This window comes from Halyomorpha halys, unplaced genomic scaffold (assembly GCF_000696795.3).
Source record: "Halyomorpha halys isolate HHAL.00 unplaced genomic scaffold, Hhal_1.1 Scaffold1991.1, whole genome shotgun sequence".
NCBI classification, from domain to species: Eukaryota; Metazoa; Arthropoda; class Insecta; order Hemiptera; family Pentatomidae; genus Halyomorpha; species Halyomorpha halys.
The window spans coordinates 202,784-218,961 of record NW_027106386.1 but is presented as its reverse complement, the minus strand read 5'-3'; the positions used below and the strand labels follow the sequence as shown (position 1 = coordinate 218,961).

At 30.6% G+C, this 16,178-nt stretch overlaps 1 protein-coding gene across 5 annotated transcripts in view; it reads left to right on the top strand.

The window, feature by feature from the left end:
* Positions 1 to 16,178, top strand: part of p120ctn (adherens junction protein p120) — a 53,989-nt gene that overhangs the window by 26,210 nt on the left and 11,601 nt on the right. For all 5 annotated transcript variants that reach the window (XM_014436571.3, XM_014436569.3, XM_014436568.3 and 2 more), the window contains 7 exons: positions 2,637 to 2,856; positions 3,876 to 4,029; positions 5,767 to 5,906; positions 6,863 to 7,104; positions 7,354 to 7,493; positions 11,979 to 12,231; positions 15,903 to 16,041. In XM_014436571.3, coding sequence (XP_014292057.1) covers positions 2,637 to 2,856; positions 3,876 to 4,029; positions 5,767 to 5,906; positions 6,863 to 7,104; positions 7,354 to 7,493; positions 11,979 to 12,231; positions 15,903 to 16,041 — 1,288 coding nt within the window. The remainder of the gene's footprint in view (positions 1 to 2,636; positions 2,857 to 3,875; positions 4,030 to 5,766; positions 5,907 to 6,862; positions 7,105 to 7,353; positions 7,494 to 11,978; positions 12,232 to 15,902; positions 16,042 to 16,178) is intronic.

Sequence of the window (16,178 nt, the reverse complement as noted above, 5' to 3'; positions counted from 1 at the left end):
TATAAATTTTATCCTTTTCTTAGAGATGTGGACAATGATCTACATAAACTATTTTGTTACTCATAAGATCTACTATCATCTCTTAAAATGTTGCCTAGCATTTGCAGGACATCTTGTATATTAAGAGAGATAATATGTATCAAACTTATGTAGTTTTTGTAACTTTGTTTCCTCAATTGGCACTGTTTTAACAGTTTTACAAAATCTATTACATATATAATTATATTCTTTTATATCAATAAAAATTTTTTTTTTTTAAGATATGTATGTATATTTCAATATGTTTTAATTATTTTTAAATATTTAGGTATTTTTCAACTATTCTTTGAAATAGTCAAAATGAAAATATAAATATTTTTGAATTAAAAAAAAGAAATGGTTTTTATGTTGGTGAACTGTCCGTTTCAAAACTGAAAAATTGTATGAAACTGAAAACACATATTTATGGTGGGTATATGGGATGTTACAGCAACTTACCTGCTAAAATTGATTGAATGAAAATGCTAGTTCTTATAATTGATTATACCTTTTTTTTATATTCTTTAAAATAGTTTTAACTATTTAGCTAAGTACTTTCCTCATCGAAATCTCTGATTAAGCTTAAATGCTGAACTTTTAACTCTCTTAGCTAATAGTAATAAAAAATGAATTAATATTAACCATAAAAGAATTTGACAATGATCTAAATGATAAAACTATTTTTACTGCACTACTCTGCTAAGGCAAGAGTCAAAAGACAGAGTAGATTAGAAATAGCTGAGAGCGCTCAATCTTTCCTAATCACATTGTAAGGAAGGACAAGGATTAATTTCATCTAAAAGTGGTACTGATACTGGTATTTGGTGGGAGGAACAAGTCCGGTAAGTGGCCCTAGTGGTCCTTTTTGCCAACCCCTGACGTTAGTATGTGAAAGTTGTGTAATTCAGGCACCAGATTTTATTTATTTTTTACTTATGTATTTAAGGAAGGATAGGGAATTTTGTTTTAGGCAGAGAATAGTCAGCTTAAGAAAAATGGAAAGGTGATAGGATAGAGATTTCTTGTTTGTCTATGGAGGATTAAAGGTCATGAATAATTTTCAATAAAGCAGATTGTATGTTATATTGAAATCAAAAACTAAATTGAAGAGAAAAGCAGACAAATTCTTAATTTTGAATTTAAGGTTAGGTGCTTGGGATAGAATATTATGGAAAGTATTAAGCCCATGGCACGTGTAGACATAAGATATCATTTTGTCCTTGTAAGTTTTATGTTTGTTAATATCAATTTATTATAGTCTTTTTAAATGTCTTACTGTACCAGAAGTTTATGAAGAAATGTTTCTATAAACTTTTTTTTTATCAGTGTTAAAAAGTCTGAATTTATTTACTCATTACCGTATTATTTCTATTCTAGTTTCTTTTTGAGTTTAATTGCTTAGTTTGTCTTTAAAACGAAATACACTTTTATTGACACTAAAATACCATGTAATAATAAATGTATTATTATATTGCTAAATTTTTGACTAAAAGCTCTTCCAAGGTAGGTGGGATCCGGAAACCATATTTATTTATTTTATGTATTATACTATATATGTATGTATGTATTTTTATCGGTTCCTTATGAGAATTGTTCTGCTGAAAAAATTATTATATATTTATTTAAATCAAAGACTAGATACCACCCTGCCATGTTATGCTTGATGGAATTCATTTGATACTCAGCATTGGATATCTTTTCTAAAGGTATCGTGTTGACCAATTTACTCAATTATGGCAATTAGGCGTTAAGCAGAGTATTCAAATTATCAAACTAATTTCAGAGCTTAATATCACTAGATGTATTCAGGAGATTTACATTAAAGACCTATTTTAATTTATGAACTAAATGCTGACATAATCATTATGGTTACAAAGTAATGCTGATGTATATGAAATTGAAAATAATGGAGGTACTTCGTTATTTAACAGAATTAATTTTTGAATTTAGTTACCACTTAACATTACAATACAGTACTGTTATAATAGAAACTTATCTGGGGGTTCTGGCTGGCTTCTTTTTATTGAGTCCCTGTTTCCTTTGGCTCCTTTATCTACAACCCTATAAATCTCTATCCTGAATTCTCCACACCGGCTTGGCCCAGCAGGTCCCCTGCTTCTGTTTTCTAGAACTACTCTCTCTGATCTCTACCTTGAGAATCTTGTACCAGTGCTGCACTATCTGATTGCTTTTTTTCTCTCTCTCTCCTTCCCTAAAAAAGCACATTTTTCACCCCTCTGCTCTTTTGAATTTCTTTCCAGCTTTCTGATTGGATGTTCCTCTATGAGGTGGGGAAGACCCGGACTCTCTGGGAGAAAAAACATCTGTTTCCTTTCCTTGGTTGTTTAGGATTCTTTGATCTCTTATTTCCATTGCTACTTATTTTTATTGCTCAGACTGCTCTACTGGTGTGCTGCCCCATACCTAGAAATTTGTTCAGAATCGCCTACCTGTGTTTGAGCAGCCTCCCTGCCAGTTATTGTCAACCCTTGAGTTGGCAATAACTAATTATTAATATTTAGGGTACATATTTAATTAAACTAAATTTTTTTTCAATCCAGCATTCTCAATACATAGCAGTATGATGTATGCTTTTAATTACAAAATTTTGGTTTTAGGTGTTCGGTGGCGGGATCCCAATCTTACTGAGGTTATAAGTTTTTTAAATAATCCTAATAATGTTATTAAAGCAAATGCTGCAGCATATCTACAACATTTATGTTATATGGATGATCCAAATAAGCAAAAAACACGTATTCTAGGTGGTATTCCTCCACTCGTAAATTTATTAAATCATGACGCCCCTGATGTGTATAGGAATGCATGTGGTGCTCTGAGGTATGTACATTTTATTCAAGAATTAATATTTCAGGTTAGACTTTCATATATACAATTTTTGTATGATTTTCAACTTTTATCCAATTATATGTTGGTTATAAATTATATTTGGTTTTATAAATATGTTATTATTAACATTGCCATATAAACATACTTTATACAATAAATGGACATCCTGTATCTCAGCTTGGTATTCCATGAACCGGTTACCAAATATTCCTTCCCAAGCAATTTGTATGCTTCAGAACATATCAGTGAAACCTAATTACTACTCAAAATAACATTTATATTTTTGTTGTGTTCATTTGACCTTACTCATAAATTATTATTGGATTAATTTGGTCACTTATCTCTATGTGACTCCCTTGTTATACATAACTTACTAGGTAAGGTTTTATGGACATAAATACATCACAATGGAAGATTGTGAACTAAATATAATTGATCTGAAATGACTGAAAAATGGAGAATTTAATAATGATTTATAAAAGGCTGACCACCTTTAGTTTCAGAGGGCTTATACAGGTTGCTCTAATGTCTATATCTCAATTTTTTTTTAAAAAATTAATTAAACAGTACTTGAAGTTTTTTCTTAAATGAAATCTTATTTCTTCATGTGTGTCCGTGTGTGTGCATTTTTGTCAAATTTATCAATCTATTTATCTTATCTTTTTCCTGGTTTTAATAATAAAGGTAAGGTTGAAATAAGCTCTGGTTAATGGTGATTATGATACTGATTATCTAAATTTTCATAAAAAGTTAAAAGATTAAGCTTGATTTTTAATTTTGTTTTAAACTGGCCATGATTTTATATTGTATCTTACATCTTTTAAAAGCTGTTTTTTGCACATATTTTTGTCAATCCTGCTTTGAATTATCCAAATTGGTAATTACTGAATATTATTATTGGTTTATTCCTAAGAACAAGTATTTTCTTCTATGCTTTCTCTCTTGAACTTACTAGTTTTTTTTTTTTTAGTTATTTTCTTTTAAATCTTATTGATGATTTTTATTTTTAGGAATCTTTCTTATGGTCGACAAAATGATGAAAATAAAAGAGCCATAAAGAACGCTGGTGGTATTCCTTTATTAATAAATTTGCTTAGGAAATCTTCGGATGCAGAAGTTAAAGAATTGGTTACTGGTGTACTATGGAACTTATCTTCTTGTGAGGTAAAAATGTATTGTATTTATGTAAGATGACTCCTTGAATTAAAATAATCAAAATTTAAATTAAATAACTGATAACAGTCGAGTCTGATTTTTATTATAGCAAATATATTTCTAAGTATAATTTAATTCTACCTATATTGAGGAAAATATAAAATTTGCTCTATTCGCAAGCAAATATATTTCTAAGTATACTCTTTTTTTAAACTGCCTGGTAATATTCATGAAGTGATCAAACAATGATGGTGATGTTTTCTAAAGTGTAAAATGTATTAAAAGTTACTATTAAGAACTAAAAATACCCATTAGTGGGAGTATTGGTTGTTATATTCAGACTTAAAGATCAATTCTAATGACTATACTGTATTTTTCCTAATGGTTCTGACTGTCCCTATTGTTATCCGACGTGAGTTAAGAGTTCTTCAAAGCAACATTCTTGGTCTTGTCATCTCTTTTCTATCTTTTTTATTACTGATATTACTATTACTCCTTATACCTCTTTTAGTTTGTAGGAAAAGCTCAAATTTTACCATCAGAAAAAATATTAGATTGAATATTGACTTAAGAAGTTAATTATTGGAAACAAAAAAAATGTATTTATTTCATTATTTTTAAAGTTAAATAAATTTATTTTTACAACATTTAACTCATTTCTTTAAATATTTTAGATACTATTAACCCTTTGCACTCTGAAGCGTTTTTTCATTCATATTACCTGCGAAATAATCTACGAGCTACGACCGTTATTCCTCACCAAAAGTGAAATATCTTACTCACAATAGTTTTTACGATTTGTCTTTGTCCTCATGTTATGTACTGAAAATTATTTGCATTGTCTCCATAGCAGAGCCCTCAATTTCGAAGACAAATTTAAAATAGCTCCACTCTGGAGTGAAAAGGGTTAATAATTTTCTTATGTTAACTATTGACAAATAATCTTAACAAATTCATCATTTACATATATCAGATCTTGTTAAATTCAAACATTATATGAGGATTTTCACTGTTTTCTCCAAATCAGTGCTATAACATTAAAATGACAATGGTTAGGAGGACGTCTTAGAACCGAATGATCCATTTCAGAAGTTTATTGATCAAGTTTGTGAAATTTTTAATTAACTTTTTTCTGTTTGACAGTTACTGGAAATTTCATCTTTTTGAGAGTTGGGTCAAAACTAATGTTCTAATTTCTAATTTTTAAGCCAATTAATAATTTGACTTTTTGTTGAAATTGATGTGTGGGCTTTGTTTATCTGTAGGCTTAGGTAAGAGGCATTATAATCGTGGAATTCAGCTTTAGCTTTTTCATTATTTTAATGACCCACTGTTTAAATGTATTGGAATTTTTTCAAGATGATTATCTCCCTCTTTCTTTGATTTAAAAAAAAAAATGGTTTTATGTACAAAACCAAATGTACCTGCATGGGTTGGGGTCAGCCTTTACCATTTACCATACCCTTCTTGACAATTGTGCTGCACCATTGGTCTTTGGTTTTTCATATGCAAAATTTATTATAATATTTCCAATATTAGTTAATTTTTAACATGATATTTCTATTATATTTATCAGTGTTTGTTATATCATTGCCTCATGCCCTCTGACGTTTCATTAGAACATAAATCTTTTAGTATACTTATCACTATAATCCTAAACCTACTTTATTATTTATTATGATTGTTATCCTTGTTATCCAGTACATAGATTTGTTGATTAAATCATGTTTTTTATTCCAATGACAGGATCTAAAGAGAGCAATAATTGATGATGGACTCACTGTAATTGTTAATCAAATTATCATACCACATTCAGGTTGGGGACCTAATTCTCTTGGTGATACATGTTGGTCAACTGTTTTTAGAAATACTTCAGGGGTACTCAGGTATGTATTATGTTAGGCTACATCTATTTATGTTGTACTCATTGTTTGCATGAGTGCATTACAATATAAATTTTATCTATGTTACTACTAATGGTATATAAAAAATAGTCACTCACAGTAGATGGCTCGGGGGTCGATATGCGCTTATCAATGATACATCTACAGTCTAATCTCATTTGAGATGGACATCTTGATGCTAATAGTTGGTAGAAATAACAAGTTGGGTGAGGGTCGCTTGAAAGACTGCCACAAAAAACAAGCTGATTAGTGTGAGTCGGTATGTGAGAGCACCAGGTGGTTCAGACAGCTCCAATGCCTCGTAATACTGAATGCTGATTGCCTGTATCCAGATATGCCTGATTGCCTGTACCCTAATCCTACTACCGTCGATAATGTTGTTGTATACGTGCCACCATATGGAAGTATATACACATACACGTTCTACAACAAACTTCATTATGTCGTCGCTTATTTTATGTAATAAACTTAAATTAAATTTCAAATACAAAATAACTTAAACTAAAAAAAAAGAAACAACTTTTGGGGTTTAGTATGTACTTATATGTATTATGTTTTGTTTTTTTAATTTTAATCTTAGACTAATAATAATAATAGTAATTTCAATGTGGTTTTAAATGCTAAATCAGAATATACAGTCAAACTTAGTTGGAGTCCCAGATAAGGTTCTTTATTTTGACACATTTTTTATCCATAAACATGATTTACTGTAAAATTTCTTCTGCGTCATTGGAAATATGATTATATATTGAAATATGGTTACGATCATCTCATTCTGGCATTGTGAATTAAGTTCAACTTAAATTTAAACTGGGAATTTCAGATTTAACTAAAAATGGCTCATTTGCATGTGTGTTTAGGTATATGTGTGTGTCTCATCATTTGGGATTAATGACTGATAAACTGTAAAACTATTTTAATTGTTTTGTTTTTTACAGAAATGTCAGTTCTGCCGGTGAATATGCCAGGAAAAAGCTTCGTGAATGTGAAGGATTAGTTGATTCAGTACTATATGTAGTTCGTTTGGCAATTGAAAAATCAAATATTGGTAATAAAAGTGTTGAAAACTGTGTTTGTATTCTGAGAAATTTGTCATATAGGTGCCAGGAAGTTGAAGATCCTAATTATGATAAAAACCCTCTACCTATGCAAACTACCAAAGCATCGCCTCACCAAAAAGGTATTAATAGGTGTATAGAAAGTCATAAATTAATTTCATGAACTGTCATATTAAAAAAAAAACACTCAGCTTCGTACTCTCCCTGGCTTACTTATTTTATGATTAATGTCTGGTATCCCTTTTCTTGAATTGATGAGACCAAAGGAGGATCTGTTGAACCTTGTTGTTTTCTTGAATTGATAAGACCAAAGGAGGATCTGTTGAACCTTGTTGTTAACATTTTATATTAATTTGAAATTTATATTTCAGGTGAAAATCTTGGATGCTTTGGTGCAAGTAAGAAAAAAAAGGAAACTGATCTGGTATTACAGAAAGAAACCAATTGTAACCGTTCTCAAAATCAAAGAAATGAACCTCTTTGTGGAATGGAGTTATTATGGCAACCAGAGGTAATATTTGTTTATAGATTTGACTATATTATGTTTAAGCCTATTCAATGCCTCTGTTAGGAGGGGGAGGGGGCAGGGAGACAAAATCCCTGGGTCCTAGCCTTTCAGGGGAGGGGTCCAATTAAAGGTGACTAAAAAAAATTATAAAATAATAAACTTGTTGATGTAAAATAAAATAAAACAACATTATTGTGCCCTGAATCCAGGCTCAGCTGATTGCCATTCTGAGCCTATTTAAGTTATTTTAGATATTCAAAGAATTAGTTGAAACTATCTACTAGCTACTGTTTTTAATCAAATGTTTCCAGTATAACCATATAACCAAAGTATTACATTGACTTTCAAAAAATGAATGGAAAAAACTATAACAACTATCCATCATGTCTCAATACTTGATTTTAAGCCAGATTTACTTCCCCTGCAACTCCTAAGCCGTAGATTCATTAGTTTAGTGGTCATTTCCAGTAGTCTCTCTGGTTTTTTTTTTTTTAGATATTGTCATGAATTTTTGGTAATCCTTAAAGAAGTTTATTGCTAGAATTCATAGAAATCTTGAAAGTTTTTCTCATCCTCTTCCTTAACATTATGTTGCATTTACACCCTTCTCATTTAAGAAAATGCCTTTTAATATGACCTGACCTGAACCACTAAAACCTATGGAGGGTCAAGAACCTAGTACTTGGTAAGGAAATACTCTATCTTAAACAATGGTAGTGCATGGGGGTAATTTGTTCATGATTATGTTCCACTGCCAGTTTTTTTCCCCAATTGAGGGTACCTACTTTGTAAAGGCTTGGTGTACCCCATGAGGACTCTTGAACCCACATGGTTGACGCAAAGCTACAATAACATAATAAATAATTATCTTTCACAGCCAGATTTGAACTCAGGCCTAGTTGTTAGTAGTACAGAACCTTTTTCACTGAGCTGCCCTGCTCTTTCCTTTTAATATAGAGACCTGAAATTTCTATTTTGGCTTAATCGGGGTCCATTTTATCATGGAACTACTGTCTCTTGTGAACTTTGATATGATTTTAATCCCCACTAATTCCTCAGTAAGCCCAAAAATTCATTAGATAAGATTAATTTTTTTAGATATAAAATGATAAATTTACCGCAAGAATTTATAATACTGATCTGGCTTAGCTAATTTTTATCGTTTCTCATGTTAACTCTCCATAAGTAGTTATTGTGCCCAACCTTGGCATTCATGTCTTCTACTACTATTTAAACTTTTTATTTAGGCATTGATGAACGATTCGTTTGTTGTCGAGTTGTTGACTCTTTGTTTTATATTCTGCTCTGAGGTTCTAAAATAGAATTTCCTGCCATTCTCTTTACTGAGAATTTCATATACTGTATTGGGTTGCAGCTTTAATTTATCTTTGTTTGTAGTATAACTGTAAAGTCTGGATAAAGTAGCTGTGTTTTTGTATGTGATGGGATAATTTTTTTTTTTTTGTTCTTGAACAAAGTTTTTATGAAGTGTTGGTATGTAGAAAAATTTGGTAGCATCTTTTACTGTTAGTTTATTTGATTTTTTTTTTATAGCATATGAAATTCACTGTGAAGAGAACCACCTACCTAGACATGTAATGTTTTATTTGCCTCACATCCCCCCCCCCTCTTTATCTCTCTTCGAAATTAAACTAGTTTCTCAATGTTGGGTTATCATTGGAAAGCAGATCAAAGCAACTTTAATAAAATCCCCTAGAATGTAGCTTAAAAATTTATTGATAGAATTTCTATAGAGTATTCCTTGGAATTATTCATTTTTACTTCTTTGTTTTGTATATGCTGCTAAAAAGCAAAGTAATGTGTTTGATCTCCTAGAAAAGTGATACTTTCCTAAATATTGGTTGCTATGTTATAGGAAATTCATCGTAGATTTTGAAAATTCTGATAAAGTTGAGAAATATTCAGTTACATTTGAAAAGAATGATACACCATTGATAGCAGCCTCTCTGATAGGTTTCATTATAGAACAGGATCGGTAATGGAATCAGTTTTATCAAATTTAAGACCATAAACTCATGATCTTAAAAGTTAATATCAAAATGATTCCATAATAAATATTATAATGCACTCATTAAAACTGCACCATAAGTAAGGAGTAGTCAAAGAGACGAAAACAAATGATTTCATCCCAATTTTTTATTACTTTAATGAAAACTATATACTGTTTAGGATAAAAATTGAGGGGTTTGCAAACGATGGTTAGTGGAAATAAAATATTGTGGCTGTTTCACTAGTGACAAACAATTCATTATAGGTTCTTTTAAGTTAAAAAGAAAATGTGTATTATATTCTGTCAGAAATTGCTTTAATTTTTATCTAGGCTATACAATGGGTGGATGAAAAAGCAATATTTTGTAAATTTATTTTGGCAAATATCATTGAAACTGTTGAAACAATTCATTTTATTTTAAACAATTGCAAAACAATTCCCTTTAAACAATATACAGATATCCATTACCTCTCGAATTAATGCTAGTTAAATGCAAAATAATATAGTTCATTATCTGCATTTTTGTAGAAATAGTAGTTTTCATGACATTTGTCAAAATGAATTCACAAAATGTGTATTTCTTGTTGTTCGGAAAAAACTGTTGAACGATGAAAAACTATATTTCAGGAACTCTTAGACCTAATCATGCCTGTTAGCACTCAAATTAAAACTTATTGAATATGAAATCAAATAGTTAATAATGCTTTATTTTGTAGGAGCAGCAGTTTCCACAATATTCACAAAATATTGATTTTTCGGTAGTTGAAAAAAACGTTGGTTTTTGAAAAATTGTATCTCAGATTCAATTGACGCAAAAAGTTCTAATAGGGTACTTAGTTTAGCAAAATTACATTTTAAATGTTCTATAAAGTTTTAGGATTTATGTAATTCTACAGGTATGCAGATCTGAATGAAAAAGTACTTAAAATTTTAGGTTTTACTTGGATAAAATGAACTTTAGGAGGTTTACGCTTCAGATACTTCAATATTTGCTTCTTAAGGACATTTACTATCCTGATTATAGAACCTAGATTAAAATTAAAGCATTTTCTGACAGAATATGACATACAATTTTTTTTTTTACTTAAAAGAACTCATTAATGAATAGTTTATCACTTGTGAAACAGCAATCATATTAGGTTGGAAGATTCATCAATTTAGGCTCAAAACTGTATATAGTTCTTATTAATAAAATCTTTGATACTTTAAAGTAATCAAAAATTGATATGAAAGAATTTCTTTTCTTCTCCTCTTTGTACTTCTAGTGCAGTTTTATGGGTGCATTATAATATTTATTATGGAATCGTTTTGATATTCACTCTTTAGGTAGACCATGAGTCTGTGGTCTTAAATTTGATAAGTTGAGACTGATTCCACTACTGATCCTGTTCTATAACGAAACCTTTCAGAGAGGCTGTTATCATTGGTATATCATTATTTAAAGAGCATAATCTTATTGTGCCAACCTCCTAAATTGAAACGAAACCATGTTTTTACTGGTCAAATTGGGCCAGGAGCAAATGAAATACAGGTTTATACAGAGTGTTTCTGAAGAAACGTTAGTAGTTGAGGGGGGATAGTTTACCAAAAATGTTGTTCAGTACCACCAGCCTCACCTTCCTAACTCAGTCGATAGTCGAGACATATTTTTTAAGGGTTATCCAATCAAGTTTTTTAGTGTTGTAGGTAAAAAATTGAAGCATTTTCTGACATAAAATAACAGGCAAGTTTTTTTCCCCTAAAAGAACTCAAAAATGATTTTCTAGTCACTACCTCCATTTTTTATTCCCCCTAACCATAGTTGGCAGGGGGATCAAATTTTACTCTTAATTGTATATAGTTTTCATTTAAATAATTAAGAATTGTGGTGAAATAATGTTGTTGTTTTTTCATAGGCTCTTGGACTAGAGTTTTATTACCTTCTTAAATACATCCTTTGTCGATTCAATGCCCAAAGAAGTTTAAATTGTAGTAAAAGACATAGATGTCAAGGTGTTGTTTGTTTGTTTATTGGCACAACAGACCGTGGATGTCCAAGGCCTCGTGCAATGTACTTAAGAAATACATTGTGTTTTTCTTGACGTGGTTTTCATAGGGTGGGTTCGTCACTCCCACACCTATTTTTGTGAATGCTACTCATTGGCTAATGGGCCTCACAAATGCCCGGGGGAGATTGTGAGTGAGTATTGTATAATTTTATACTTAAAAAAGTCCCGGGTAGGGCCGGGCTCGAACTTGCAATCTATGGGTTGGCAAACAGGCGCGTTACCACACTGCTACTGTCACCCCAGATATCAAGATGATGATTATCATAATGTTTTTTAATCTAATAATGGTTTAGAATAATTTTGTATTATAAATCATTTTTATCGATATAACAAAATGCAAATTGTTTATATTTCCTTTTAGTAAGAATAAGTTAAAAGGCACTCAGTGTTTATTAGCTTTCTTGTAATATTTTTATGATTGTTTTTTAGGTGGTTCAAGCATACCTATGTTTACTTCAGAGTTGTTCTAATCCAGAAACTCTTGAGGCAGCAGCTGGAGCACTTCAGAATTTAGCAGCATGCTATTGGCAACCAAGTATTGAAATACGAGCTGCTGTAAGAAAAGAAAAGGGTTTACCTATTTTGGTAGAACTCTTGAGAATGGAAGTTGATAGGGTTGTTTGTGCTGTCGCTACTGCATTACGCAATTTAGCTATTGACCAAAGAAACAAAGAATTAATAGGTGAGTTATGATGGTTATCCCTGGAACTATGAGTTCTCTTTCGGGGATAAGGTAGGAGAAATCAAACAAATTGAATTTTTACTGTGAATTTATTTCTATAACATATCCAACATATAAATGATTAAATGTAAATTCAATTTTTGAAAATGGCCACTTCTGGCCTGTACACAGACTTGTAGTATGTGAGGCCAGTCATTAATTATAATAATCAGTTCTACTTGTAGAAAATATTATCCTACTTTCATATCAGAATGAAAAAGTATATGCACATAACTCTAGAGAAGATCGAAATAAAGGTACTATCTAAGCTCAGTGGTGGTTTGTTGGGATGTTGTTTTTTAGGGCTTAAGGGTATAAAACCTAACTCATCAATGCCTATATATTGGGATGTCCATTTTTATGGTTCTACTAGACTTCATTTGGCTAACATGGTGGTTCAGTCCACAAGTAATTATAAATTTTGGTTATGTATTCTTAAGTTTCTCTATAACAAATTATAGTCATAAGAAATAGCCAGTGCCATCTAGTGGATACAGGAATCCAACATAATTGTTGTGGATATAATAAGCCACAGGGTTATCTATCAAGTATTATGAGAATTACCAACTTGATAATGATAATCCTTTCTACTGATTCTAAAGACCAATGATTGCTCTCTTTATTCCCAACCTTCAATCCAGAAACCTGTCTGGCTACGAAAAAATGGGACTGAGCATAGCATGGGGAAAATGCAGCTTAAATGCTGACCATACATATTGTCCAGCAATAGCACAAACCTGAAAGAGAACCTATCACAATATTGGGTTTAAAGCAGAAATATCCAAGTAAGAGCTAAAAATAATATTCAACTAAGAGTCTGACAGCTCTCAAACTCTATCTTACATACAATTTTGGTGACCCCACAACAATCCAGTTTTAACATCAATTCAACTCATCTCTAAAATCGACTCTTATTTCCCATCTAAAAATTATCTAACCCACCTACCTAAATTAAATGTAGTATTTGGCTACTCCCCTCACCGATAGTTATTTTTCTCATTTTTAATTTATCAATTTAAGATTTACCATTTTTCTTTTAATTCTTTACGACCCCTTCTGAAATAGTGTTTGTAAACAGCATGACTCTCCTATACATCAGAAATAGGGAAGGCCTCATGTGTTATATGGATATTAAACCTCAAACCAAGTAAATATTCTGGAGTGCATAGTGAAGTCCCTGTACAGTTATGTCTTTGTTAAAAAAAACACCGAGTTTATGAGTAGTATTCCCTTGCATACAAGGTTTGATCAACTCAGCAGTTGTTAAGTGAGAACATCCCTGAGTTCGTTAGAGCTTAAGACTGGACCTCGGAAAAGCCAGATTTGAACTTTCTAGATTTCTGATTTTGGTCACATCTATATTCCATTTCTTGCCACTGGGAATACTTTGGATAACCTGAAAATGTCCTGGTAAAAACAGTTGAAAATATCTCAAGAAATACTGTGTACTGCAATTGGCAAATGGCCTGGGAACTCTGCAGGCCATAGGTGACCAGTTTAGATAATTTAATCATTTATATGTAAGACTTGTTTTATAAATAAATTTCACTGTCAAAATCCAATCTGTTTGATTTTTCCCTGTAGCAAAACTTATGATAGGACTATCATAGTATAGTTTGAATTTGAGAAAATAGTGTTGTTTAGTACAACAATTTTTTCAAATTGTCTTCTAATATCTGGAATCGTTAGATAATTATAGCCTAAAATTAATTTTTAAGTATAAAAATAAAGAAAAAAACCTTTATTTAATGATTTTCAATTTTAAAGTTCCATGTCAAATCACATGATAAAACATTAAATTGATACCAACTTCTGCAGGTTTAGGTGAAGCTCAGAAAACAGAATTTTAACAAACATTTTTCTGAGAATGTTTAGATACCTAAAAGTTTATTATTATACCTAAAAGCTGCAAAGAATCCTCAACAAATCCCCCTCACCACAAAAAAGATTTTTTTTTTAATTTATAAAACGAATATTTTGTTGGACAATGACAACAATATCTAAGCTCTCAGAGGTGATAAAATGCTCAAATTTCTTTAAAATACTCTTTAATGTATAGGCTAGTAGATAAACAAACAAATTAGATGTTTTTTAATATGTTTAATCATTGTGTATCATAGAAGGATATCACTAATAAAGAAGTAAAAACTAAAGTAGAAATCCATTGAAGCCAGCTGGAAGAACAAGAAATGATTATCAAGTCCCTTGATTGAGATGGAATTTTTGATGCAATTAGCAAACTCAAAAACAATAAGGCCCATGGTGTTAATAGGACTTCCTGAAGAACTCCTAAAAAGTGTTGGAAGTGATTTTATTAAAACTCTACCAGACCTTGTTATACAGAGATGAGGTAAGGTCCATTGATTGGAATAGGTCTATTGTACGCCCTATTCACAAATAAGTAGTAAGCAAAAAAGTTGGAGAATGAAAGAGACGTACTAACCAGGAGTCATTGTCAAAACAATGAAGTTGAGGTATTTGAGATACACAGGACATATCACAAGAATGGTAGATATTAAGAAATCCCACATAGTCAATTCACGGAACAAGGGGGAGAGGGAGAACGAAGCTGTGATGGTGTTGTGGGGAGATGCTGACAATATCCTGGGAGTAAGGAACTGGATGGAAACAGTGCAAGATTGTGAAGATTGGTGGAAGTGGATGGAGGAGGTCAAGATAAGTTATAATATCTCTTAAGTCTGATAAAAATAAATAATACGATTTTATAATGTTTAATAATAAAAAAAAATTGACATATCATTAAAGAGACATGCTTCAAACATACCTGTATAATTTATTCTTACTATGGAAATTCTTTTGAGATATTTCTGGAATTGTATTGATTATTTTTTTTCCTAAGGTATAAAGATTTTTTCAGATTTGCCACAACTTTTGCAGGAATATATTGTTCCAAATACACATTCAACGTTGGGAGTTTTTTGTATTTTTAATATATTTTAATATAAATTAAAATACTTTTACCACTTCATCCCATCTTTATTGAGTGAGATGTCTGATAAGAATCCATAAAAATGAGCGAAAAATATATAGGTATCCTAAAAAGAAAGGTTGACACGATATATGTGGATTTTTTATTTTATAATGTATTACAAAAATCATATTGTTGATTTCTTTGGACTCCCAAGGTATCACAGCTTTAAGGAAGACATTTTGTTAAAAGTAAATACTCATAATCTTTGGGATTTAAAGATATTCTTCTATCCTGTACAATAATTAAACTTGATAAAAAGTCATCGATATTATTTATTTATTACTACCCTATATATTAAAGAGAATTTTAAAACAAATTTGAGCATTCTATAATCCCTGAGACTCAAGATATTGTGATTGAGATGTAAAACAAAATAACTGTTTGAAAAATTAAATTAATATGGGTATGTATATATTTAGTTTATAGAGATCACAAAAAAGTTTAAGACTTCTGCTGTAGATAAAGTTTTATGAGGAATGATCAGGTGATATGTTGTCAGTGTGAATATTAAAGTTAATAGATAATAGTCTAAGCAAAACAGGTTTATCACTTGATAATTAGTTGATCATTATCTTATTTTATTATAATTTTACTATCTTTATTTCTGATATGTACCTATAAATTATCAAAATATGTTTAGGAAAGTATGCTATGCGAGATCTTGTTCAAAAATTACCTTCAGGAAATCCCCAACATGATCAAGGAACATCAGATGACACAATAGCTGCAGTATTGGCGACATTAAATGAAGTGATTAAAAAGAATGCTGAATTTTCAAGGTAATATTTGTAGTTATTATTGTTTATGTATGAATTCTAGTTTTAATAATATCAGTTAAATAAAGAGAGATCATGTTACCGAAAATTTTAACAATTGCTATTAAACCTTTCCACATACTCTATATACATACATTTAT